General features: G+C 46.6%; 2 protein-coding genes across 2 annotated transcripts; one reads left to right on the top strand and one right to left on the bottom strand.

Annotated features, from left to right (window-relative positions):
- The first annotated feature begins 166 nt into the window (after positions 1-166).
- CNTD1 (cyclin N-terminal domain containing 1) lies at positions 167-8,451 on the top strand. Its single transcript, XM_056127324.1, has 7 exons — positions 167-335; positions 4,360-4,435; positions 4,668-4,836; positions 6,082-6,244; positions 6,885-7,029; positions 7,617-7,713; positions 8,281-8,451. Exons 1-7 carry the CDS (start codon positions 167-169, stop codon positions 8,449-8,451), a joined length of 990 nt encoding a protein of 329 aa, XP_055983299.1.
- A 1,126-nt stretch (positions 8,452-9,577) lies between these two features.
- BECN1 (beclin 1) lies at positions 9,578-24,469 on the bottom strand. Its single transcript, XM_056126992.1, has 12 exons — positions 24,214-24,469; positions 23,964-24,092; positions 22,144-22,211; positions 19,069-19,127; positions 18,337-18,427; positions 18,086-18,222; positions 17,738-17,932; positions 15,696-15,842; positions 14,210-14,359; positions 13,074-13,134; positions 11,799-11,941; positions 9,578-10,525 (listed from the first exon to the last, which is right to left on the bottom strand). Exons 2-12 carry the CDS (start codon positions 24,088-24,090, stop codon positions 10,357-10,359), a joined length of 1,347 nt encoding a protein of 448 aa, XP_055982967.1. The 5' UTR covers positions 24,091-24,092; positions 24,214-24,469; the 3' UTR covers positions 9,578-10,356.
- Between the last annotated feature and the right edge of the window lie 2,984 nt (positions 24,470-27,453).

The following is a 27,453-nucleotide window of genomic DNA, read 5'->3' on the forward strand; positions in this document are numbered from 1 at the left end:
TGAGGCGAGCCTGAGAGGAAATTGGGTTTTCCTCAGACTTCAGACGAAGACAAACACCCCGAAGGGAGCGAAAAATTCAGAGTGGGGCCAGAAGGTTCCAGAGAGAAACCCGCAGGGTCGGTTTATTGAATCCAGTGAGCTTCTGAGCGCCCCCTGACTTCTGAAAATGGACAGACCGCCGAGGCCCAGACTGGCCGCCCTCAGTGACTTTCAGTTCGGGGTGGTGGCCACCGAGACCATCGAAGACGCTCTTCTCCACCTGGCGCAGCAGAATAACCGGGCCGTGCAGGAGGCCGCGGGCCGGACGGGCAGCTTCAGGGAGCCCCGCATCGTGGGTGTGGACCCAGGGCTGGCGAGGCGGGTTTCTAGGAGCCAGGGGTCAGTCAGGGAAGGCGCTGAGCCAGAGCCTCAGTTTCTTTCACGCTCATCCATTTCGTCAGCACCCACTCTGTGTGCCAGGCACTGGGGAGCTGGGGGTGAATCGACCCCCTACTCTTAATTTCCTCAGGAAGTACTGCAGCTCCCTGAGGGTCACCCGCCTACACATATCGTCTTGGCAGGCTTGGGGGACCCATGTGCAGGGTACAGAGAGAGAGAGAGAGAGAGAGAGAGAGAGAGAGAGATACATGCCAGTCTGTCATGGTGGAGATGGGGTCTCCAGACATGGGGGCCTTTGAAGCGAACCCCAGGGAAAGCAATGCTGGGTGGTGACTGCAGGAGGAAGGGGAGCAGTATCTCTCCCCAAAGGGACCTGGTGGAGGGAGCCGAGGTGTGGGAGTTTGTAGGGTTATCCAGGTTGAGTGGAGGAATGGTCGCAGGAAGGAAAAATAAGACTTTCCAATATGCGGATATCTGAATGCCATGGTGAGGAGTTGACACTGAGCTGAGTTGGAAAACAAGGCAGGGACGGTTTTAGCAGGGACGGGTTTTACATATGGGAGTTACAGGACTGTAATCTTGTTTGCAGGAAACGTTAGTTTGGAAAGACAGACTGGAGTCGATGGGAGAGAAGTGGACAGTGGGCTATGTGTTAGCAGTCAGGTGATAAGGCAGAGAGACCAGGATGAATGAAAAATGATTGTTGTTTGGGGGGTCACGCTCATCTATGCTCAGGAGTCACTCCTGGCTCTGCATTCACGAATTATTCTTGGTGGTGCTTGGAGGACCATATGGGATGCCAGGGATTGAGCTTGAGTTGGCTGTGTGCAAGGCAAATGCCCTACCCACTATACTAACGTTCTGGCTCATGAAAAACGATTGGAGGCCAAAAAATAAAATCGAGGGTTTTTTTTTTGGGGGGGGGTGGGATGGGGCACACCAGACAATGCCCAGGGATTATTCTTGCCTCTGCACTCAAGAATTACTTCTGGCAGTGTTCAGGGGACCATATGAGATGCTGAGAATCACTGTTCAAATCGAGGTTGGCTGCATGCAAGGCAAGCGTGCCTTACCCTCTGTACTGTCTCTCTCCAAATCTTGAGTTCTTGAATGGATAGGCAGTGGGTGTTTCTCAGAGGTAGAGTATATTGCTTTGAAAGTGTGAACTCTTGGGTCTGATAAAAAGGAAAAGAAGGTGATGACAAAGATGGAAATGGGAATGTTTTGGTGCCATTATGAGAAATATACATTAAAAATTAAAACAGGAGGAAACATGACATTTTTATGAAAGATTTTAGGCTTCGTGTTTGGATCTACTGAGTTTTAGATGTTTGCAATTCATCTTCAAGATGATTTATAGCAGATTTTTAAAAATGTAAGCCAGGTGGGGCCAAGGATATGCTTCAGTGGTAGATCTCTTGCCTTGCATGTGTGAGGCCCTGGGTTTCATCCTTTACTACTGCTACTATTACTATATGAGGATGGCTGCTGCTGCTACTACTACTACTACTACTACTACTACTACTACTACTACTACATTAATAAAAATTAAGCCAGAGAGAGGTTAGAACTAGAAATAAAGGCTTAATGAGTTATTTTCACAATGATGGTGTTGAAACTGGCAGAAGATTAGCTTCTAGAGAAAGAAAAGAGAAGAAAAGGACAATTCCTGGGAAACATTTTGTGGGAACTGGAGTAGGGAGAAGAGAAGTGAAGAAAAGGAAGGAAGCTGAAAGTATCTGGGGAAATAGAAACAAGAGGAAAATTTCCTTTTGGAAGCCAAGAGGAAAGTTTCTAGAGAGATAAGGGTCAGCTGTCTCAGATGCTTTGGGAGAGTGAACAACGGGAATGAGGCTTGCAAAAAGACCACAATATTTAAGGATTTGGACATACTTGTTCACCTTTTTTTTTTTTTTTGATTTCTGCTATTTTATTTATTAACCCTGCAAGTATTTCTACTGAGAGTCAAATAATTAAGAGATTGGTCTCTGTGCTTCTGGGGCCGTGGCCGCTCGTGGGGGGCAACTGGTGACCTCGGCCGGGCGTGAAGGACGGGCCGGAGCGCCCCCCGTCCCATGAGGTACCCATCGCGCCCCAACCCCTGGCTCAGACCTGCTCTCCACCAGGCTCCCATGCGGCCGCCATCTTTCTTTCTTTCCAGAGAGGAGAAGGCAGAAGGGAGCAACACCCTTTCCCCTCCGGGCAGGCAAGATGGCGCGGATTAATGCATAGTCCATTCGCTTTTTCTGCTCCAAGCTGCTGGATTTCTGTATTAAGTCCTTGTGCTTCTGGGGCCGTGGGCGTACTTGTTCACCTTTGAGATAGTCATTTTAGCAAGATGGCCAAAGTTGAAAACAAAGTGCACAACATTGGGGAATAAATGTTGAAGTGGAAGAAGCAAACTTTCAAATTGAAGAGTGACAGAAACTAAAGAGCACAGGTTCCAGCTTAAAAGGACAGAAACGGATCTTTTGTTAACAATAGATCTGTGTATACTTGTAAGTGCAGGAGGTGAACCAGCAGAGAGAAAGGTGTAGCTTTCATCAATTTCAATGAACCCAGGCTCACTTTTCTTTTTCTTTTTTTTTTTTTCACTTTTGGAAGGAGGATTTGGGACCACACCTGGCCATGCTCAGGGGTTACTCCTGCCTCTGCTCTCAGGATTTCCTCCTGGGCAGTGCTCAGGGGGACATATGGGATGCCAGGGATTTACTATCGCTCTGGCTCCCCAAGCTCACTTTTCTTGACAAATTAAAACGGAAAATAGAGGCTAGAGAGAGATAGTACAGGGGTTAAGGCAAATCCTGCAACCCCCAGCAGTATATATGATGTAGCCCACTAGGAAAAAAAAAAGAAAATAGAAACAAGTGCCTAAGTCCTTAATTCTAGGGAATAAAAGAACTTGCTAACAACTCAATTATGTGTTCTAGGGAATTTTTGCTTAATTGCTTGAACTAATTCTTTTCTGCATTGAACATGCTAGCATAGATTTAGTTTATGTAATAGTACGGTCTTGATAGCTTTAATATCAAGTAAATGATTAAACTATCTAGCTTGACTTATATATAATTTCTTCCTAAGAAAGTAAAATTTTCCCTGAAGACATGGAAATTTGTAACTCTTTGCTCATAAGTGCTAAAAGCTCCTGGTTCTGCAGGAGTTTTTTTGTTGAGAACTAACATTTTTCCTTGTTTCCACTCCCTAATGATACTGCAAACTAAATAAAATTCTATCTGGGATTGTACTTTCAAAGAGAAATTGAGGCGGCTTAAAATCTTGCCAAGGTATTTTGTCATTCCCACTTCCCAAAGAGACTCCTTCTCTGCAAAACTGGACTGTGTTCCCTGGTATAGGGGACGTTTCTTCAGAACAAGACACTCCACAGTAACAAACATGCTCCTGGGATGAGGCTCAGCCACCCCAGATTTACCCAACAAACTAGTGGTGGGAAGATGATGTTCAGCTGTAAGCTGAATTGTGTTTGTAAAGCAATGGGAGTTCTCCAGAGGGTGGTTACTAAACAAACAGTATTATAAAGAATACTAAAGCACCAGGAGGGACCTTTCTGTTCCTGTCAACATTCCACTAAAAACAATATAGGGGTTAAGGTTTTTTATCTAAGAAGCTCCCTTGAAGATGGGGGGTCCCAGCATGGTGTAGAGGCCAATAAGATCAGCTGGTATGTTTGTGTGCAGCTGGCCAAGCCTTTTATCAGCTCAGACCCACAGGAAGGCTCAAGAGTCTCTAAGGAGAGCTTGGTGAGCCTTTGTCTTTGGCATTCAGTCAGCCTCCTTTTCATGCCTCTGATCTGCCTACTGCCAGCAAAAAGAACCAAGCTCAGCTTGAGTTGTTACAGTCTCATCTTTCTCACCTCCTGACCCTCTTCCTTTGGCCTTGTCATTCCTTTCACACAATGCCAAGAGTTCACAGAGTTTGGTTTTGGTTGCATCTTGTGAATTAGGCTCTTTCCTGTTTTGGCAGAGTTTATTTTTCTCCTGTCTGAACAATGGTGTCTGGAGAAATCTGTGCGCTACCAGGCCGTAGAAATCCTAGAAAGGTAAAGCCCTGAGCATAAAGCCTTTGTGAGTTGGTACCTCTCAGAATAGCTAAGGTACCCAAATCTTAAAAAGTAGCTCCATACCATGAGACTTGATTTTGCACTATTTATTCTCTTGTACGTGTAGCTTTCTTAGCCAGTGATTCATATTGGAAAGAATAAACAGTTTGAAGCACACAATCCCTTTAGTTTGAATGAGTGTGGACTGTTTACTCTTCCTTTCCCTTTATAGGTTTATGGTTAAGCAGGCAGAGAATATTTGCAGACAAGCCACAATCCAGTTGAGAAATAAAACAGAGACTCAGAACTGGAGGGCTCTGAAAGAGCAGCTTTTCAACAAGTTTATCCTGCGCCTTGTGTCATGTGTTCAGCTGGCGAGTAAACTTTCCTTTCATTACAAAGTAAGGATCGGGGGTTTTTCATGGGCAACTGAATGTTAGAAAGAAACCAGCTCATCCAAAGTTGACTGTGAGAAACTTACTCCTAGGCTAGGTAATACTACTCATCTGGAAATTCCTGAGGGTGATAATACTTCCGCAGCATACCTCCTCCACACACAGACACACAGTCGCACTTAGGCGGTTATTTAATAGCCTTCATTTCTGTTCCCAAACTATAATTGCTGGACAGATGCCATCATTCACATGGGTCACCTTTATTTCCCTTGGGCTCAAGGGCTGTTTACATAAGATGATTGAACAGCCAATGTACCTATCAGTCTCAGAGACAAACTATAATGTTTGTAAAGGATTAAATGTTTCCTCATCAGTACCCAATGCCTACATGGTAAAATATCAATTCAACAATTTTTTGTTTTTGTGCCATATCTGGTGGTACTCAGGGCTTACTCTTAGCTCTGCACTCAGGAATAACTCCTCACGGGCACAGGGACCATATGAGGTGCTGGGGAATGAAACCTGTGTCAGCTGTATGGAAGGCAAGTGCCTTAGCTGCTGTACTATTTCTCCAGACCCCCAATTGTATTATTCATTTTCTATGGCCAGATGCTGTACTAGATATCATGGTTACAATAATAAAAATCTTGAATTCTCCAGGAATTATCTAATGAGATGACACATAGGCTAATAATGTGACAAAGTAATTTGGATTAATGTAAATACAGAGGGTTATATACCTCATCAACCTTGGAAAATCACATAAGCATATTTAGAGAAAATTACTTCTTTTGTTTTTGGGTTACACCCAGTGGTGTTCAGGGATTACTCCTGGTTCTACATTCAGGAATCACTCCTAGCAGTACTCAGAGGACCATATGGGGTGCCGGGGATCAAACCTGGGTCTGCCATATACACAAGGCAAGCACCTTACCCATTGTATTGTTTCTCCAGTCCCTAGAGAAAATTACTTCTAGAAATGGGGAGGACACAAGAAGAGGAAGAAAACTTAAGAAGTGAGGAGGGGGCAAGAAAAGGAGATAGACCTCCAGGAAATAGCATGTGTAGTCACTTGGGGGGTTGTGGTGGTTTGGGGGACTGCAAGTACTGATAAGCAGAGTATAAAGGGGAACCACAAAGAGAGATGAGATGAAGGCATGCGCTGAATTGTGAAGGATTTTGTATAATATGCCAAGATGTTTGACCTTTATTCTGGCACCATTTTCTCCTCCCTCTGTTTTCTTTGCTCAGATAATTAGCAACGTTACAGTCCTGAATTTCCTCCATACTCTTGGGTATTTACATACAAAAGAAGAACTTCTGGAATCAGAGCTTGATGTTTTGAAGTCCCTAAACTTCCAAATCAATCTGCCTACTCCCCTGGCATACGTGGAGCTGCTCCTGGAGGTTTTAGGTACTTTATAAACTGTATTCAGGGTATGTGGGTTTGAGTCTTCCATAGCAGGCAACAAGGAAGTATCCAGGGAGTTGGGGCTAACAGCAAAATACACTAATGAGGAATAGAAAGAAGCCCAGGATGAGTGAGGAAAATATTCCGTCTGGTATTTGTCAAGGAAAGGCTCAGGTCTCAGCATCTGGCCTCTATTTGAACTCACTAGGCACTCTATTATTGTAGAAAAAAATTATTTTAATAAGTTTTGAGGCCACACCCAGCAGTGCTTAGGGCTTACTCCTGGCTCTGTGCTCAGGGATCACTCCTGGCTGGCATCATGGGGACCATATGGGGTGCTGGGGATCAAATCTAGGCAAGCTTACCTACTGTACTCTCCCTCCAGCCCCAGAAAAAAAATTGGTTTTATAGAGCGGCATGACATTATATGGGAGTAAACAAAGGTACTGATTGGATATATTCCATGGATGAAGTTGCTCTCTTTCTTTGCCCTTTAAGACTGACCTCTAGCTAGAAATTTCTTACAGATCAGAGCAACTAGGAAGCACATTAGCAGTTCCATAGCTTTATGTTATGTGAGAACTGTGATTTAGATTAGAGAAGACCCACATAATGCTCTTTACCATGCCCTTACTCTATCTAGGATACAATGGCTGTTTGGTTCCAGCTACACAGCTGCATGCAACTTGCCTGACTCTACTTGACATAGTCTACCTTCTGCATGAACCCATATATGAGAGCCTGCTGAGAGCTTCAATCGAAAACTCCACACCCAGTCAACTACAAGGGTAAGGAAGGGCAGGCCCCTCCAGAAATGGGAAACATGCCACAAAATCTTGGGGAATGGAATTAACCTAGCAAAGCATCCAGTACACAGATATCTGCACAGTTCTGGTTGCCTGGTGCTAATTAAATTCCAGTGTGTTGGTTGGATACAGATGACTGAGTCCAATCTGAAAGCCCTAAAGTCTTTTACCTTTAAATTGAAATGGTTTCAAGTAATTAATACACTTTCCCCCCTAGTTCTGCCTTTATTGACGCTAATAACTAAAATTACTGAGTTACTTCTAAAGCCAGTCACAGGCTTGAAACTTGGACAAAAGTGTCTGATTACTGTAAAGTCAGATTGGTGTAAAGCCTCAGATACATCTGTTAGGGAAACAGATGCAACAACAAAAGGCCTACAACCTTCAGACATGAGGCTCATATTTTAATCCCTGTGAGTTGGGGGAGAGCCGCTGGGGGATTTTTCATGTCTAAAAAAAAATTCAAGATAATCCACATAAATAACTCATAGTTGAAGTTCTATGACCCTAGGATTTAGAAGATTCAGTTTCATTCTAGCTCCAAAATTAATATGGTTTTAATTATTTAGGGAAAAGTTTATTTCAGTGAAGGAAGACTTCATGCTGTTGGCAGTAGCAATCATTGCAGCAAGTGCTTTCATCCAAAACCATGAGTGTTGGAGCCAGGTATGCACCACTGAGCAGGACGAGCCTGGGCAAAATTCATTTAATAGAAAGCATTCGCCCATCAGTTAAAGAAACCGGAAGACAACCTATGAAAGATAAGTGCAAAGACTCAGAATTATAATGAACAAACATTTGGGAGGAATAGGAAATGGGAGTGGGAAAACTAGGGTACAGTAGGCTTTCCTCTGACAAAGCTGGAAAATGGAGGCCCAAGTTCAGCTTTTTCATTTCCCTTCATAATTATGTTAATAAGTCCAGTAAATATATCCACCCAAGTAGAAAAATGTCAAGACCCAAACACCACTTCTCATATTTCAAAGACTGTATCTCTAGCAGAATGAACTGTCCAGCAGAAATTTTCCATGCTAACACTATCAAGACAAAGGTATCCTAATATGATTTGACGATTAGCAAACACTGGGATCTGGATTTAATCTTGTCTGAGTTCAGAGAAACAAAAAAACCCTTACATTTGGCTAAAGAGAACAACTCAAGCAATGTATCTGCTTGTGCACTGAGACATGTTGAGATTATTTATTAATAAGAAATCTGTCTCTGTTTCTGAAGGTTGTGGGCCATTTGCAGAGCATCACTGGCATTGCCTTGGAAAGCATTGTGGAGTTCTCTTATGCAATCCTGACTCACAGCGTGGGAGCCAACACTCCGGGGGCACGGCAGCCTATTCCTCCCCACCTGGCAGCCAGAGCTCTGAGGGCGGTTGCTTCCTCCAACTCATGAGGCAGGCTGAATCTGCCAGCTATAAACAGTCTTCCGTCACTTCACCCATCCCTCCCTTTGTTTACTTTCATACTCAGGGTACAAAAGTTCCAAATTATCTTTTGAACTGTATTTTGTGTTCCAATATCATGCTTATTTTTCTGTCTGCATCAGAGCTAAGGCGAATAGCTTTTTGCCCTATCAAAAGAGTCAAAAGTTGGGAAGAGAGAATATTTGTGAAGTTGTTTTAGTTTTTGTTTTGGTGCCAAACCCAGTGGCGCTCAGGAGCTATGCCCGGCTTGGCTATTTGAGAGATCTCTCCTGGAGGTGTTCAGGGGACCCTGTAGTGCTGGGGTTTGAGTTTGGTTCTCCGCACACAAAGTATGTGCTCCAGCCCTCTGAGCTATCTCTCAGGCCCAGATGGCTCGTTTTTGTTTATGGTATTTATAGCTTTTCTTTGTTAATTTTAGTCAGAGTAAACTAGAGGGGCTGGTGCAACAGTACAGCACAGGTAGGGCATTTGCTTTGCACACAGCCAAAATGAGTTCAATTCCTGATATTCCATATGTCCTGAGTCCACCAGGAGTGATCCCTGAGTGCAGAGCCAGGAGTAAGCCCTGAGCTGTGGGTGTGGTCCTTCAAACAAACCAAAAGAGTGAACATCAGACTTGTAGATTAGTATTAATTGGGGGCTCAAGAAAACAACCATCTGGATGACCTGGCCTGAGTATCAAGAGACTTACTTCCCTTAAAAATTAAAACATGGGGCTGGAGCAGTGTACAATTAGTAGGGCGTTTGCCCTGCATGAGGCCAACCCAGGTTCAATTCTCAGCATCCCATAGGTCCCCTGAGCACCACCAGGAGTAATTCCTGAGTGCAAAGCCAGGAGTAACTCCTGTGCACCACCGGGTAAAACCAAAAAGAAAAACAAAAAGTTAAAACACTATTCTATTACTGAAACCTATGCATTTGGGGCTTTTTCTACAGCTATTTATTTTTATTCATCTTTTCAAAGTGAAAACTAACCCATCTCCAAACATGTTTCATCAGGATTTCCATATATTTGTCCTTGAATTCAATTCTCCCAGAACACAAAGTGTACTCTACTTTAGTTAAAGAAAAACCCAACAGTGCACCTCTGAGCAGTTATCAGACTGCAGTATATCTTTTATTACAAATAATTAAATCTCTCCATAGTGTCTCAAACAGCATGAAACACCACTTCATGACTATAACACAGAGTACAGTAGACATTCACTACTAGAACCAAGGGAAGTGCTCAGTTTCAAGATGCTCATCACATCACATGGTGACGAGGCAAAACTTCTGTGTTTTCTTCATTCAACTGTCTCACATACTTCATCGTATCAGTGGAAACAAAAGTTTCTATTTCATATTGGAAATACAGGAAGTTGAGAGAGAGAAAACCCAGTGAAAACACACCAATCTTAATTCAACTCAGTTTAAAAAACAAAAAAAAAAATTAAATTAGTTTTGAGGGGAGTGGGGGAAAAAGGGCATGGAATTAAGAGTGAAAGCTGTAACAAATGCTGGTAGCTATACATGTCATGTTGTAGTTCTGGAAACTGTCACGATATTTTAAGTGGCTTTTGTTGATTTCTTTTTCTTTTTGATATTGTAAACATGTGTTGTTTAATAGTACCCACATTTTAAAACTTTTCTTTTTGGGTCACACCTGGCAATGTTCAGGAATTATTCCTGGTTCTACACTCAGGAATTACTCCAGGCAGTGCTCAGGGAACCATATGGAATGCTGGGGATTGAACCCGGGTCAGCTGCGTGCAAAGCAAACACCCTGCCCATTGTACTATCGCTCCAGCCCCAAAATTCTTTCCCTCTCCCCTCCCCAAACATTTTAAATGTAAAGCCTTTAAGGCAAAATTCCCCCTAGGGAAAAAAGCAAGTTACTTATTATAAAATTGTGAGGATACCCAAGCAAGACCCCACTTAAGATTTGTCAGCATAAATTTGAGAGCTTTTGTCCACTGTTCCTCAGAGTTAAACTGGGTTTTGATGGAATAGGAGCCGCCACTGCCTCCTGTGTCTTCAATCTTGCCTTTCTCCACATCCATCCTGCAGAAAGACACAGCAGAGGCTCATTAGTAACAGATCTGAGTTGAGTCGGTTCAGGCAAATGGGCAGGGACTTGATCATGGGACCATTCACGTCATTTTATCCATTAAAGAACTCTTGGCGAAGAACGGTAGTGTATTTTGGATTTGCTTGAAAGCCAAAAATCAAGAGGGCTGTCACAAGAGCCTCATTGTCACTGCAGAGTACAGGGACAAGACACACACCCAAACAGATGAGCAGCCTGGAGCAGAGGGTAAGTGAAGGATATAGTGCTCCTCTGTTTTCCTAGGCTTCCCTGAACTCATGGGGAGAGGGGAGGCAGAAGAAAAGGAACACTTTGTTTTGGGGTGCTAGAAACAGCTCTCATGAACTAAGCTCTCCATCCATCATTGGACTCTACAAAATCTGACCAAAGGAAGCCTCATTCCAGTATATTTCCAAAGGCTTCAGGGGAAAACTTTCCTGAAACTGGAGAAAGGGCTTGAGTTCCATGCCCCAAACCATCTAAGATGATGTTTATTTTCTCTAGGGAGCAGGTGGGTCACTTTCTGTCCTACATGCAACGATGATTAGTCCTTGTTCAATAGCATCCTGTAATTTGGCACCATCTGCTGCATTTCTATTTATACTAAGTTTAACTTCCATTCTTTTTGTTTCCAGGCCATACCCAGCAGTGCTTGGGGCTTACTCTTAGAGGGTTTTGGGGAATCGTATGCAGTGCCAGGAATCAAAGCCAGGTCAACTGTTTTTGTTTTTGGTCTTTTTGTTTGGGTCACACCTGGTGATGCTCAGGGGTTACTACTGGCTTTGCACTCGGGAATTACTCCCGGCGGTGCTCAGGGGACCTATGGGATGCTGAGAATCGAACCCGGGTCGATCGCAAGCAAGGCAAACGCCAGGGATTGAACCCGTGTTGACCACGTGCAAAAAAGCACCCTACCCACTGCACTATCACTCTAGTCCTATGCCGGGTCAGTTGTAGGTAAGGCAAGTACCTTCCCACAGCACCATCCTCCTGCCCCTGCCCTCTGATTTTTGTTTGTTTTTGTTTGAGGGCCACACCCAGCAATGCTCAGGACATACTTCTGGCTCTGCACACAGGAATCACTCCTGGCAGTGCCATACAGAATGCCTGGGATCAAACCTAGGTCAGTTGCATGCAAGGTGAATATCCTCCTGCTGCACTATCGCTCCAGCCCTACCTCCATTTTTACTATACTGTTCAGTTTGATCTTATTAAATTTAAGTTAATTAAGCACTGGGGAATACTGACCTGTAAGGAAGACAAAAACGTGTCTCGCCTTTCTCTACCTCTTCTTTGAACTGCTGCACACAGTCCAAGAAAGCCACCATCGCATGGTCAAACTTGTTGTCCCAGAAAAATCGCAAGCCTCCTGAGCAGTATAATGGAAGTTCCTGCCAAAAAAAAAAAAAAAAAGAAAGAAAACTAGCTATACATATGGCACCAAGATAGGTTACCTGTGCTTGTTCCTGTCCTATCAACTGCTAATCGTGTTCTGTCCTTAATCCATCAATGGGAATGGATTAAGTACCTTCCACACAGGGAATCCTTCCCCACCATGGTGCACACTTCCTCCTCTGGGCCCCTGTCCCTTTTCAACTTTAAGTCAGAACCTAATTTTTCTTTACAGAAAAATTGTGTAGTTTAGCATCAGGTCCCAAAGAACTGATGCTAAACTACACAAGAGTAACTGGCTCTTGTCAATTTTTTATTTGTTTTTGGGGCCATACTTAGTTGTATTCAGGGCTTACTCCTGATTCTCTGTTCAGGGATCACTCCTAGGGGCATTCAGGGGAACATATATGGTACAGGGGATTTGAGCTCAGGTCAGCTGTGTAAGGAAACACCCTCCTGGTTGTACTCTGGTTACAGTCCCCAAAATTTCTCACTTTAACGCAGAAATTCAATGTGTTTATCAAAAATAAATCATTCCAGGGCCAGAGAGGCAGTACAGGAGTTAAGGTACTGTCTCTCTGGCCCTGGAATGATATTGCAGCGACAAGGCACTTGCCTTGCATGGGGCCTACCCAGGTTCCATTCCCGGCATCCCATATGGTCCACTGAGCACCACCAGGAGTAATTCCAGAGTGCAGAGCCAGGAGTAATTCCTGGGCATTGTTGGGTGTGACCCCCCTGCCATGCCCATTCCCTCCCCCCATCAAAAACAAACAAAAAACCCCAAACATTTTATTTTTTTTGCTTTTTGGGTCACACCTGGCAATGCACAGGGGTTACTCCTGGCTCTGCATTCAGGAGTTACTCCTGGCGGTGCTCAGGGGACCATATGGGATGCTGGGAATCGAACCTGGGTCGGCTGCATGCAAGGCAAATGCCCTACCTGCTGTGCCATAGCTCCAGCCCCCAAACCCCAAACATTTTAGATCTTTTGGCACCAGCACCACTGGGGAAGCCCCCAACCTCATCTCTACAAACCTCTCCCTTGCACCCCACCCCCCACCCCCAAGTAAACCAATTCATTAGAAAAGAACTCTTCATTTTAGTGAAAATGGGAGCTTCCTAGGGTACCTTAGATTTGTCCGTCAGAGACTCCAAATATGAATGGTTTCCATAGGGAACAAGTCGATACCTAAAAAGTAGATGTAGAGAGAGATGAACACAGGACTCCTCCTAAAGTGATCACTAGAGTGACAAAGGCTTAGGTTTGATCCCTAGAACAATATTGCATGTTCCTCTGAAAAAGACTGAGCACATGACTTGCATGCAGGAGGCCTGGGTTCTACACCTGGTTCAACACATGATTCCCAGAGCACCACTGGGAGAGACTCTGAGCAAAAGCTGGGAAGTCCCCAAGTATTACTGGGTGTGACCCCAAAACAAATAAAAAAACGCACAAGGTAAAGAATGTGGTTCATTTGCCTTGCATGTTTGAGGCTTTGGGTTCAATCCCTACACTACATGGTCCTCAAATGCGATGCAGGAATAAACCTTGAGCACTGCCAGGTATGATCATCCCCCAGCCCCCCACCCCTGCCCAAGGAAACAAAAACAAAAACACAAACCCCCTGAAGACAGCTTGAGAAACAATAAAGTTGTGGAGACAGGAGACTGTGGAGCGCAGTTATAGTCACATAGCTCAGGGACTGAGTGGAAAGAGCCCAGAGGGTGGGGGGAGGGGGGCGAGGGAGAAGGGGACACCAGATGGGCCGTCGTCTCCCTGTCTGTTAGGAACAAGAACTCCTACCATAGTGGCAGCACCAGACTGCAGATAAAGTTTATTTTAAAAATATACCACTGGTGAGAGCTGGTGAGACAGGATCACAGGCAGGGCACTTGCCTTGCACACAACCAACCTGGGCTCGATTCCCAGCACCCCATAAAGTCCCTCAAGCACAGCAGGAATGATCTTTGAGCACAGAGCCAGGAGTGTGCCCTGAGCACTGCCGGGCACTGCCCCAAAATAATACTCCACCCAATATAGATCGTAGCTAGAGAAAGGCTTGCTTTTTGTTGGGTAGTTGGTTCTATGGCTACACTCAGTGATGCTCAGTGGCTACTCCCAGTTCTGTGCTCCAAGTTTGCTCCTGGTAGTGCTTGGGGGGACCATGGGGTGCCAGGGATGAGCCTGACCCCTTGCGCACCCTCACAGCACAGCATGCCCTCAGTCCTCTGAGCTCACTTTCTGACCCAGGGTTGTTTCTTACCTCTGAAATTTCAGACCCATCTTATTGGCCAGGGCATGGAGCAGCAACACAGTCTGGCCCCAAGCAGCATTTATCTCATTCCATTCCACAGGAACACTGGGCAGGCGACCCAATCTGAAGTTATTGATCGTGCCAAACTGTCCACTGTGCCTAAAGAGGGGAGAAGGCAACAAAGGAGAACGAAAACTTAGTAACTTCTCTCCTTATTTTCTCTTAGCAGGATCTACTGTACCTGGCCAAAATGTGAGTCATCTCCCATGCCCCTCTTCAGCTCTTCAGCTCACCATCCCCTGCTGTTCAGAGGCCTAAGCAGAAACTTGGGCAGCAGCTATAAACACTCTCATATCTCTCCCTGCAAAACTACCAAACTGAAATTGGTTGATTCTGCCTCCTAAATTGCTGAAAGCTGCCCCCTTCCTTCCAAACTCAATGCCAGCACTCTTGCCTGTCCTGTTTCAGCGCCTATGAAACCCTCTGACCAACAGTGCTGCCTCTGTTCCTGCCTGTCCCCGGAATCATCCGCCACTGAATAGGCAGTCCTTCACAGATGCAGATGTAACTGTGCCACTTCTGCTGCCTAAAATGCTTCCATGGCCCCCTTGACTATTTATTTTTGGCTTTTTGGGTCACACCCAGCCAATGCTCAGGGCACCATGTGAGATGCCAGGGGTCAAACCCAGGTCAGCCATGTGCAAGGCAAACATATTTCCCACTGTACTATGGCACCACCCCCGCCACCTTGACTTTTAGACAAAGTCCAAACCCCCCAACAAGGTCAACAAGCTCCTTTAGGAAGTGGGAAGTAACTCTCTAGTTGCGTATCTATAGCCAGTCACACACTCCCCTTTTCACTCAACCTCCCATCACAATAAGCTCCTTTCAAATCCCAAAGCCACCACTCCCACTTTCCCCTGATTTCTTAAAAATTTAATCCAACCCCCCCCCACCCGATTTTTGTACATGATGTTCTCTCTGCCAGGAACAACTCTCCTCCTCTGTAGACTCCCACTTCACATCCCAGCTTAAACACCAAACTCCGCTGGGGACGAGTTTCCGTGCGGCCTTTCCAAATCAGGAAGTGTTCCCCCAGGGCCCCAAGTCTGCCATTAGTATACTGTAATACTAGTGTCTATTATTCATCCATCTCTTCCACTAGGTTATAAGCAACCAGATGGGAGAATGCATAATATTGTTCCTGCCCTTCGGGATTAGCATAGTGCCCACCAGATAGCTGGCACTCACAGATACTAGTTAAATGGATAATACACCAAAGATAGTAATCCATGTGTGACACTTCGGGGAGAGAGCAGGGCTACCATCTTTCCTTGACTGGACCCACTCCATCACTTAGGGCAAAAGAAAGGTAATTAGAATTGAGTTGACAACCTTGTTTTATGGGAGGCGGGTACCCTGGTTTGGAACTTAGCAGCTAAGGTGCAGCAATGTACGGCTTCCCCGACACTCTGCCCCCTCCGACCCTAATTACCAGATGTGGAAAGTTGCATTGAAGACGTTGGTTTTCTTCAGCTTGTCCAACTGCATCTGGGCATAACGCATCTGGTTTTCTACGCTCTTCAGCTCATCATCCAGCTCCAGCTGCTGTCGTTTAAATTCACTGTACTCCCTCTGATACCTGCAGGCACCAAGTGAAGGCTGTCAATTTGGGGCAGAAAGGTCTCTCACTGCTCCTCTTTATGGCTTATTCCAGTGATTACATTAAGTTAGTGCCTCTGTTCTAACACAGAGTTCATGAGTTCATGCAAAGGAATATACAAGCTCAGCTGTTTTACCCAAGAAGGACGAATGTCTCAACTTTAGAGCTGCCTACCAGCAGACAAGGTGGAGGGAAGGAGACTAAACACCTCTGCGTGGCTGATCTCTCCAAAAGTGAAGGAAGGGGATAAAAGCAGTTTCTTCAGGGATGGAGAGAAAGCTCGACAAGCTGGAGCACCTGCTTTGCATGTGGAAGTCTGGGCTTGATCCCCAATACCACATGGTCCCCCAAGTACGAAGCTAGGACTAGCCCCTGAATACTGTCAAGTGTGGCTTGAAAGAGTAAAAAAAAAAATGGGGGGGGGCCTGTTCTTTCAAGAACTGGCTACAATTAATTCAACCTCTACAACTCCATGACTGTATGCTTACAGTCCTTTAAATAATTAGGATTTGCCATTTCTAATTTTTTCTTTAAAATTTTTGGGCCACACCCAGCAATGCTAAGGGGGTTACTCCTGGCTCTACAATAAGGAAATCACTCCTGGCAGTGCTCAGGATATGGGATACCAGGGATCAAACACTAGTTGGCTGCATGCAAGGCAAACACCCTACCTGCTGTACTATCTCATTGGCCCCGATTTACCATTTCTAATGTACCACGTTATTCTACTCTGTGAAAAAATTAATCTCTGGCCTTCACTTCCTCAACTTGAGTTCTTCTTTTGTTTTTGGAGTCACACCCAGCAAAGCCCAGAGGACCATATGGTTCTGGGGATTGAACCCAGGCCTCCTGCATGCAAAGGCTGCACTTAGCCCACTGAGCTATCTCTCCAGTCCCTACCTTAGTTTGGACACTGTGTCTCCTCCATTAGACAAAGGGGTTTCTCAGGTCAAAAGGAGCAATGACCTTTTTTCTTTTATTTTGCCTTTTGGGCCACACCAAGCAGTGATCAGGGTTTATTCCTTTCTCTGCATTCAGGGATCACTCCTGGCAGGCTTGGGTGACCACATCAGGTGCCAGAGATGGAACCTGGGTCGGCCACATGCAAGACCTGCTATATTACTGCCCCAGGCCCCGCAATGACACTTTTAAACTAGGAAGGAATAAATGTAGGCCAAAAAGCTCATCTTCCCAGGAGACACTGGGTTTAGCAGCTGACTTGCCCAAATGAGTCCAATTCCCCTAGAGGACAAAACTGCCACTTGAGCCCCAGTTTCTCTATCTAACCAACATGCTTCTTTTACTCATGCTGACTGTTCGTGTGTGATTATCCCAACCACTAGAAGCAGGATCTAAAAACAATATAATATTTTACTGCCTAACTGTCATCATCACATAAAAGTTACAGCCTGTTTTTTAAAATATTAATACAATCTTAAAAAATAACAGTGAGGGCCTAGAGCGATAACACAGCGGGTAAGGCGTTTGCTTTGCACGCGGCCGACTGGGGTTCAATTCCCAGCATCCCATATGGTCCCCTGAGCACTGCCAGGAGTAATTCCTGAGTACATGAGCCAGGATTAACCCCTGTGCATCACCGGGTGTGACCCAAAAAGCTAAAAATAAATAAATAAAAATAACAGTGACACCCCACTTTTTTTCTTTTTTGCAGTGGCTGCAAAAAATAAAAAATAAATTAAAAAAAAAACAGGCCCCAGACTCCACCATGATTATGTGGTGAAATATGGTCTGCAGGGCTGGGTGCAGACATGCTGAATGACAGCAGACTGCAACTTACAGACTAACCAGACATGTTTAGCTGGAAGCTGTTTCCTCTCTTGGAGACTCCAGGGCAGGAAGGGGGGATGACTCACTGGGCTTCCTCCTGATCTAGTCGCTCGGCTTCAGCCTGGACCTTCTCCAGATTTTCCGCCACTATCTTGCGGTTCTTTTCCACATCTTCCAGCTCTTGGATCAGCCTCTCCTCCTCTAATGCCAGCTCCTTCAGCTCCATCTGGAGCTTTTCACTGTCATCCTCATTCATTTGCTCTAAGATCTCCAAACAGCGTCTGCCAAAGACATGGGCACAGTGCTCTCAGCGGAAGGGACACAGGCCTCTGTTCAGCTGAGGGGAGCACAGCCCTAGGGAATGGGGTGGGGGGAGCTGGGACAGCGACTGGGCCCAGAGGGCGGTGTCTGGGGTCAGCTCTGCGGGCACTCACTTATAGTTCTGACACTCATTTTCGGTGACGTTGAGCTGAGTGTCCAGCTGGTCTAAGAGGGTGTCTGTGCATTCCTCACACAGGGGGTGATCCACATCTGTCTGGCCTGACATGATGTCAAAAAGGTCCCCAGTGACCTGCGAAGGTGGGAAGGTGAGAAATTCAGAGGGCCTGCTCTGGCTATTGTCCCCGCTCCCAGCCCTCTGTCAGCTAGGCCCCCCCACACCACACCAGCATGAAGAAGGACTTGCCTTCAGTCTCCGGCTGAGGTTCTCCATGGTGCCGCCGTCGGATGCCTCCCCGATGAGAGTGAAGCTATTGGCACTTTCTGTCGACATCATCCTGCAGACAGCCCCCCGCCCCCGGGCCACATGAGGGAGCAGAGAAGCCTCCTCCACCTACTGCAGTGCCAGTGGCGGGGACTCTCAAGCGCCAGCGCATACCCACTCCTAGCCCGACTCCCAAGGGCACCTCTCTCCCAAGGGAAGGCCAAGCTGGTCTTCCACAGGGACACTCAGCACGGAGGTTGGCCTGGATGAACTAAGGAGGGAGAGGGAGGCATCAAAGCACTGCTGCATGGCGTTGACAGGAGAACAGGAGAGTCAGGAGAGCCTGCTTTAAAGATGACCACCGCCCCCGCCCCGTCCCCCTTGCCAGCTACCATGACACGTAGGGATAAGCAAACGTGAATCCCCCCCCCCCGCCGCCCCCCGTCTCCAGTCTCTCTCTTTGACTTGTGAATCCCTCCCTCAGCATTGCTCAATCCTTTAGCAAGGATATGACTATCCCTTCCCACTGTGGAAATGGCTACAGGACAAAACAGGACTAACAAGGTTATGGTGGGCCTGGAGGGAGGGAATATGAGAGTCACAGGTTAGGTGAGGCGTGGTCTCCATCACCTGGCGCCCGGGTGCAAATTTGGGTGTGACTAAAACTCTACTGGCCGGTGGCAAGGAACAGGGGGACTGAGGTGTGGCAGGCACCTGGCTGGGGGGATGAATCTGCGAGAGACACCATCCTGGCGAGTTTCGATAAATGGCTCCTGGGAAGGAAATAAAAAGGCATTAGAATTCTGACAGTGCAGGGGTGGGATTACGTTCCTAAATTGTCTCTCAAAACTATTTGGTTTTAGCTTTGATTTCAAGTCACAGAATTTGGCAAACCACCGAAGACTTGGCCACCATCTAGTTAATTCCTGGCTCTGTGCACTAAGAAGGGGATCTATGTCAGGGACAGACCTCAAGCAACCTATTGTGGAGAACAGCATTTCCTAACTAGACTGCACTCTGTTCTGGAAAGTTCGCATTTCCTCAACACTAATTGAAGTAGGGGAGAGAATGCCCTAAATTATGCCCCAAGGGTTTGGGGAGATAGTACAATGGGTAGGGTGCTTGCCTTACATGCAGCCAACCCAGGTTCAATCCCTGTCATTCCATATGGTTCCTCAAATACCGCCAGGAATAATTCCTGAGCACAGAGCCCAGAGTAAACCCTGATCACCAGGTGTAGCCCCAAAACAAAGACAAAAACAAAACAAAACATCATACACAAGGGAAGTGTCAGATCAGCCCACAATGAAGTTTGTCACAACATTAAAATAAAGTTGGTTATTTAAATTTTCAATACTATGCTACAGCGGGTAGGGCGTTCGCCTTACAAGCGGCCAACATGGCCGACCCGAGTTCGATTCCTCCGCCCCTCTCGGAGAGCCCGGCAAGCTACCGAGAGTATTCGATATGCCAGACACAGTAACAACAAAGTCTCCAATGGAGACGTTACTGGGCCCGCTCGAGCAAATCGACGATCAACGGGAGGGCCTTTACTTTACTTTTACTATGCTACACGTATAGAACCATGTAATCAAAACATGTAACCTCTATCTTGCAAAGAAAATTTGCCAGAGATATGACAGTTTTGTGGGTTGGCGAGATAGTACAGTGGGTAAGGCAGTCACTGCATGTGGTCCCCTGAGCACTGCCCTGCTGGGTGTGTGCCCTGCCCAGTCTGCATTGCAAGTGCCTGACCCAGGTTTTATCTCTGGTTTTATGTATGGTCCAGGAAGTGCCTGACCCAGGTTTTATATATGGTTCCCTAAGTCTGGCCAGGAGTGATCCCTAAGCACAGAGTGAGAAGTAAGCTCTGAGCACCATCAAGTGTGACCCCCAAACCAGGAAAATTGTGTATGTGTGTGTGTGTGCGTGCGTGTGCATGTGTTTGGGCCACACCCAGTGGTGCTCAGGGTTTATTACTGATTCTCTGCTCAGGGATCATTCCTGGAGAGCTCAGGGGAGACCATATGAGGTACAGGAATCAAACCCTGGCCAGTAAGGTACAAGGCAAGCACCCTACCTGCTGTACTATCACTCTGGCTCCCAAAGAAAATTTTAAAATTAATAAAGTAAAATGACATAGGGCCTGGAGTGATAGTACAGTAGACAGGACACTTGCCTTGCATGTGGCTGATCCGGGTTGAAACCCCAACACCATAAATGGTCCCCCAAGCCCACCAAGAGTGGTCTTTGAACAGAGAGTCAGAAGTTAAGCCCTGACCACCACTGGATATGTACTCCTCCCTGCCCCCACAAAATCAGAAGAAAACAAATAAAATGACATATTCAGGGTCAGAGAGGTAGTATGGGACATAAAGTATTTGCTTTCCTTGATGCAGCTGGCTCCAGTTCAATCCCTGGCACCACATCAGGCACCCTGAGCACAGCCAGGGATCACTCCTGAGCAGGGCGGGAACAGCCCCTTGACCATTGCTGGTTGTAGCCCTACTGTCCCCTCCCCAGAAAGACATATTCTGTGGCTTTGGGAGATGCTCACCAGGCTGGGGTATACATTTTGCATGCCGGAGGCCCAGGTTCAATCCCTGGCACTATATGAACCCTCGAGCACCAAGCAGGGAGTAGCTTCTGAGGGAGATTGGGTATGATCCAAGAAATAAAAATGTGACACAGTCTAAGTGTACTATTTAATAATTAAAAAATTAAATTACATTCTCCAAAATTAAAAAGACACACTCTCTAATACTACTCATTCTTTCAGACTAGGGGGATGTCTGATGATCCTAGGAACTGGGACCGGCTATGAGGACAGATGAGCACAGTCTCATGAAGAAACCCTTAGTCTGATCCCTGGCACTGGACAGCTCCCAAGCACCAGTTAGGAAGAGCTTTAGAAAACCACTAGGGGGCTGAAGAGCTAATACAGCAGGTAGGGCATTTGCCTTGTATACAGCTGGCCTGGTTTCAATCTCTGGCATCCCATATGGTCCCCTGAGCACTGCCAGGAGTAACCCCCATGCATTGCCAGATATGACCCAAAACCACTTTCCAAAATAAATAAAATCACTAGCTATGGCCCTAAAACAAAAACTGAAAAAAAAAAAAACCCAAGAAAACAAAACCATAACCAAAACCAAACAAAAAAATTAATCATTCCATCAATCAACTATCTACAACTTTGTTTTTTCTTGCAATGCAGGAGATCAAACTGGTCCCCCCCCCCTTTTTTGGGGTCACATCCAGTGATGCTCAATGGTTACTCCTGGCTCTGCACTCAGAAATTACTCCTGGTGGTGCTTGGGGAACCATATGGGATGCTGGGGATTGAACCCAGGTCAGCCTCATGCAAGGAAAACACCCTACCCGCTGTACTATCACTCCGTCTCCTCAAACTTAAGTCTTATGCACGCAATTTACGCACTTTCCTACTGAGCCACATCCCTTGGTTTTCAAGATACTATCAAGAACAGAGAAGAATGAATACTGATAATTAGGAAGGAGAACCGAGGAATGCTGTGAGTTGCTTGGACACACAAGTCATTCCATCTCCCACTCCTAAGGACTTACAATTCCACTTTAAATAATGAAGAGCATCTTCCCAGATTTTGGAACAAACGTCTCTTAGTAACCCTGTGACCACAAGCGTATCCTGTATCTCCAATGACCCACAGTGTCCTGATCAATAAAATATCTCTCATTTCTTATAGATTCTGAATACATGGGGGCTCTAGGGATACCAAGGATCCTGCAGAAATGCAACATGCTTCATACCTCTCCTGAGTTGGCCTCTTCTTCCTGGGTCTCTCCTGGTTTCACCTGGGCTGTGGCAATTAATGGAGCTAAAGACAAGGAGAACGCAGTCAGAAACAGTGCTCTGGGGCCACTCCCAGTGTGACTCAGCTCACAGTGCCCAGGGGCCACTCCCAGATACTCCGTTAACCAGGCTGGCAGTACAGTGATAGAGCCCAAGGAGGTGGTACTACTTGAGCTCTTTAGTGTTGGGGACCACTGGTCTCCCTGGCGGAGTGTGGGAACTCCCAGAGCACCACCTGGCCATGTTTGAGGCCTTCAGGGTTATACTGGCGATGCTTGGAAGGCCAAAGATTTGGGGGTCAATTCCTTGTATGAGCCCTAACTCCTAGACTACCTCCCTGGCCCCAGATAATTTAATGTTTTAAAAAGAAACAAAGAAGGGGCTGGAGTGTAGCATAGTGGGGAGGGTGCTTGCCTTGCATGCAGCTGACCAGGATTGAATTCCCAATATCCCATATGGTCCCCTGCACCACCAGGAATAATTTCTGAGTGCAGAATCAGTAGTAACCCCTGAGCATCTCTGGGTGGGGTCACACCAAAATACAAAACAAAACAAAGAAACTAAGAAACCAAGGCTTAGCAAGGTGAAATAAGCTAAAAGTCACTCAGCTAGTAAATGACAGCCAAGATTTAAATCCAAGCAGGCTGATTCCAGACCATGAGTTTATTTTCATTTTAAATTGCCTTTTCAGGGGCTGGAGTGATAGTACAACCGGTAGAGCTCTTGTCTTGCATGCACCCAACCCAGGTTCCACCCCCGGCATCTCATATGGTCCTCCAAACCAGCCAGGAGTGATCCAGGAGCTCAGAGCCAGGAGCAAACCCTGAGCACAGAGTCAGGAGTAAGTCCTGAGCACCACCAAATATGACTAAAAAAGTTAAAAAGTAAAACCCCGAAAGTTGCTTTTATCAGAGGTCCTATAAATAGTACAGTGCACAGGGCACTTGCCTTATGCACCACCAACTGAGGGTTGGAACCCACCCTCCGCCCCAGCCCCCAACACTTTACATGGCCCTGAGACTTGCCAGGAATGATTCCTGAGCACAGAACCAGGAGTAAGCCCAAAGTCCTGCCAGGAGTGATCTCAAAACAAATAAACTGCCTTTTCAGTCTTTCCTTACTTTTTCAAGGAGGGGGGGGGAGGATGGGGCGGGGAGGCACACAGGTGCTACTCCTAGTGCCGGACTCAGGGATTATCCTCTTACAATCTTGGGTGAACAAGTGGTGCCAGGGATGGAACCAGACTTCCTCATGCAAAACACAGTGGACCCTTCTAAACTATCTCCCTGGCCCCTGACTTTTCTTATATCTAACCTCATTTCACTTCTTGGGATTTTTGAGATTCTTTTCCTCCTTACCAGCCTCCTTAACCTCTCTGACCCTCGATGTCTCGTTTATGCTATGACGATTATGTTTGTACTACTCCATAGGTATCGCGGACCAAACGAAGCAACGCACGAGAGGCCCTTGGTCTATGAGAAATCCTCGACAAATGATGTGTTGCACCAACTATTTATCACTCCAAAACAGCAGTAATAGAAAACTCAGGATCTTTCTTGGGCTGGAGAAAACTCAGTAGTTCACGGTATCAGGACTCCTTGTTCTTGACGGGAAAACGGGGCGCCACAGAGATGCAGCCACTTTGCCGTGCTCACACGCGGAGAATACGGTCAACAACCAGAACACCAACGCCACCCACCCTCCACTTCCGACGTTCACCTCAGCAACGGCCTCCTTGTCATGATCTGGACCGCCCCTTTCCAAGAGTCTCGCTGACCTGTGAGCTCCTGGATGGTGACACGGTCCAGGATCTTGAAGCTTGTGTCCAGTTTCAGGGGTTGGCTGCAGCGCTGACACACGAAGCTCACCTGCATGGTGCTGCTGGACGTCTTGGAGCCCTCCATCCCTGTGGCGGTGGAGAGGAGACGGGGTGAGGGCGAACCCCCGGTCCGGGGCTCTCACCTGCCACGCCGGGATCGAGGAGGGGGGTCCCCACCCTCGCCGTTCCTCCAGGAGTGGCACCGTACCCGGCAAGCCGGCTTGTGGGGCAGCCCGGGCCAGGGCAGCTTACAGCCCCGGCAGGGAGCGGAGCCAACAGGGCCCGTTGGGGTCCCTACTGAGGCCCCGGTTCAACCCCCGAAACGCTTCACGTCGGGATCCGGAGCCCCCTTCCTGCTCCTGTCTACCGCGGGGGCGCCGCGGCCTCGGGTCGGCCTGGGACCAAGGCCTCCAGAACTGCCATCTCCCAGTCGCCAGATACTTCCCGGTCCGCCAACGGAGGACTTCCGCCCTGATCGGAAGTGACGTCACGACGGCTCCCGCAGTTCGGGCGAGCCCCCTGAGTCTTCGGCTTCACTGTCCCGGCAGCGACCCCCAGAGGCTGAGCCGAGAAACGCGGCGGGCTGCGGAGGTTGTGCCAAGCAAGATTCCCGGGGGGAGGAGAAAGGCCCAGGTGAGAGAATGGGACTCCGCTGTTCTCTAATTCAGCTCTTCTGACTTTTCTCCAGATTGTTCTCTGCTGAATGACTTGAGTCTTTCCTGCAGTATCAAGTTTCAAATGTCCCGCCTGGAAGGCCTTTAATTCAAACACCCTCCAGAGCAGGGGCCAGGGTGCTAGTAACAGAGGATGGGGGATAGATAGCCTTGCCCGTGGATGACCAACCCAGGTTCTATCCCTGAACCCCATATAGTTCCCTAAGCACCGCCAGGAATGATCCCTGAGTGCAGAGCCTGGAGTAAGCTCTGAGATCCTTCTGACTGTGACTCAAAAGCGAGCAAATCAACAAAAAGACCCAAGTAGAGGTTGGAGAGATGACTCCAAGGACTTTCTCACTGGAAGGATACCTGGTTCCATCCCTAGCACCTTATTATGTCCCAAGTACTTCCAACAGTGACCCTTCCCCACCTCCCAAGACTGCTGGATATGACTCAAAAACTGAGAACAAAAGCCAATAGAGAATACAGTGGGATTTAGTATGTAAATAAACTTGGATTTCAAAGTGATGAGTGAGGTCAGAGTTCTGTAGGTTTGTGAGTTTGCTTTTTGTGTTTTGCGGGCCACATCATACGGTGTTCAGGGGTGTTCAGGGGCTATTCACGCAAGGGTGCCCCCTGGGAATGTTCACTGGAGCACATTCAGTGCTAGGGTCAAACCCAGGTGGGTTGTATGCAAGGCTTTAACCCCTGAATCGTTTTTCCAACCAGGTGAGCTAACTGTTATGTTTACACCAAAAGAAGTTCCAAGTTAACCACCAATTTAAGCATACAAAATACAATGATTAAATACTAGATGAAAGTATGAGTGGTATTTTTTATAAACTTGGAGTTGAGAAGGTCTCTCTAAACATGACACGAAAATCAGAAGACAAAAAGGAAAATATTGGGGCTGGGGAGATAGTACAGCAGGTAAAGGGGCTTGTCTTGCACACAGAACACCTGGATTTGATCCCCAGAACCTGTAGGGTTCTGTAGCCAGCCAGAGTGATCCTTGAGCCCAGAGCTAGAAGTAAACCCTGAACACAACTGGTTGTGTTCCCCAAAACTGCATTTGGGCCACACCCGTTGGGAGTGGCTCTCAGTGGTTTCTCCTCACCAAGCTCCTGAGAAGCATGTAGTGCTGTGTCCTGAATGTGAGCGCAAATTTAGTACTTTATTTATTTGTTTGTTTGTTTGGGGGCCACACCCAGTGATGCTCAAGGGTAACTACTGGCTCTGCACTCAGGAATTATTTTTTGCAGTGCTGGGGGACTAATTCCCAGCTGGGGAATGGAATTCCGGGGATTGAACCCAGGTGAGCCATATGCAAGGCAAGTGCCCTACTCACTGTACTATCTCTCTGGCCTCCCCTCCATTTTTTTTTCCTTCTGTGGTCACACTCAGCAGTGCTCTGGGCTTATACCCAGCTCTATGCTCAGGGTTTACACTGGGCAGTCTCAGGAAACCATATGTGTGCCAGGGATTCTGCCTGGTTCTGTCAAGTGCCCTGCGCACTGTGCTGTCTCCCAGCCAGCACTGCATGTTTTGAATGTATTAGACATTGGGCTCAATTTCCCCATTTTCTCACAAACACGAATATCACTTGCAATGAACTCAATGGAAATTAAACGTCAATGAAAGAGAACATCTCACTTATAAATTGGTAAAGACTGAACCAGTTGATAACATCCAATGTTGAGCATTTACATAATTCTCTAATACTGTTGGCAGAGATTATAAATTAGTATCATCTCTTTGGAATTCAACTTGGGAGTGCCTACTTAAATTTTAAAAGTTTTTTGCTTCATTTTTATAAAATCTCTAGGTATTTTCCTAATAGATAGGCAACAAAATGTTCACTTCAAAGTGATTGTTTAACTATAGTCATTCATCCTATAAAATATTATTTAGAAGTAAACTTGAGGCAAAAGAGATGGTATAGGGGTTAAGGTATAGGGGTTATAGTTATTCATCCTATAAAATATTGATCACTTGATCACTTGACTTCCCGTTAATCGTCGATTTGCTCGAGTGGGCGCCAGTAACGTCTCCATTTGTCCCTGTCGCGTGCTAGTGTAGCCCAATGGCGTCTGTTCATTCTAGGAACACGAAGAGCCTGAAACCAATCGTTCATGATCTTGATGAAGAAGTCTGACCATCTGGTAGGTGGGCGGCCACGCGTTCTTTTGACATCCCATGGAATCCAGTTGGTAACAGCTCTAGTCCAGTGGTCATCTCTAAATCTCATTACGTGACCAGCCCATCTGATTTTTGACGCCTTGGCAAACGAGACAGCGTCCCTGATTCTTGATCGTTGATGGAGGTCGAAACTCCGGATTCTTTCACTCATTTGAGTGAAACATGATACTCCAAGCATAGCTCTTTCAATTCCTCTTTGGGAGAACCAAAAAGCATTCTCATCCTATTTTCGTAGGGCCCAGGTCTCTGAGGCATATGCTAATGTAGTAAGAACAGTGGAATCAAAGAGATGTGCCCAGAGCCAGAGGTTCTTCGTCCTCTTAGCTATTTCTTCGACACTCTTGAAGGCATTCTAAGCCGCTCTCTTCCTCCTGCGCAGCTCAGGTGCCAGGTCATTTGTCCTGTTGACTTCTCGACCTAGGTACACATAACTGTTGCATTCGGAGATGGTCGTTCTGTTGAGAGCAAATGGAGCGTCAGAATCGAGGCTGTTTCTTATAAACATTGTCTTCGTAAGATTCAGCTGTAGTCCGACCTTTCCACACTCACAGTCGAAGTCGGCCAGCATTTGTGCCGCTTGGCTAATATTTGGT

Source organism: Sorex fumeus, unplaced genomic scaffold (assembly GCF_029834395.1).
Source record: "Sorex fumeus unplaced genomic scaffold, SorFum_2.1 ptg000063l, whole genome shotgun sequence".
NCBI classification, from domain to species: domain Eukaryota; kingdom Metazoa; phylum Chordata; class Mammalia; order Eulipotyphla; family Soricidae; genus Sorex; species Sorex fumeus.

Coding starts and splice junctions, on each gene's coding strand:
- CNTD1 (XM_056127324.1), top strand. CDS start 167: ATGGACAGACCGCCGAGGCCCAGACTGGCCGCCCTCAGTGACTTTCAG. Junction 336..4,359: donor CAGGGAGCCCCGCATCGTGG/GTGTGGACCCAG, acceptor CTGTTTTGGCAG/AGTTTATTTTTCTCCTGTCT. Junction 4,436..4,667: donor GCCGTAGAAATCCTAGAAAG/GTAAAGCCCTGA, acceptor TTCCCTTTATAG/GTTTATGGTTAAGCAGGCAG.
- BECN1 (XM_056126992.1), bottom strand. CDS start 24,090: ATGGAGGGCTCCAAGACGTCCAGCAGCACCATGCAGGTGAGCTTCGTG. Junction 22,212..23,963: donor CACCATCCAGGAGCTCACAG/GTCAGCGAGACT, acceptor CCTTGTCTTTAG/CTCCATTAATTGCCACAGCC. Junction 18,223..18,336: donor ACCTCAGCCGGAGACTGAAG/GCAAGTCCTTCT, acceptor CCACCTTCGCAG/GTCACTGGGGACCTTTTTGA.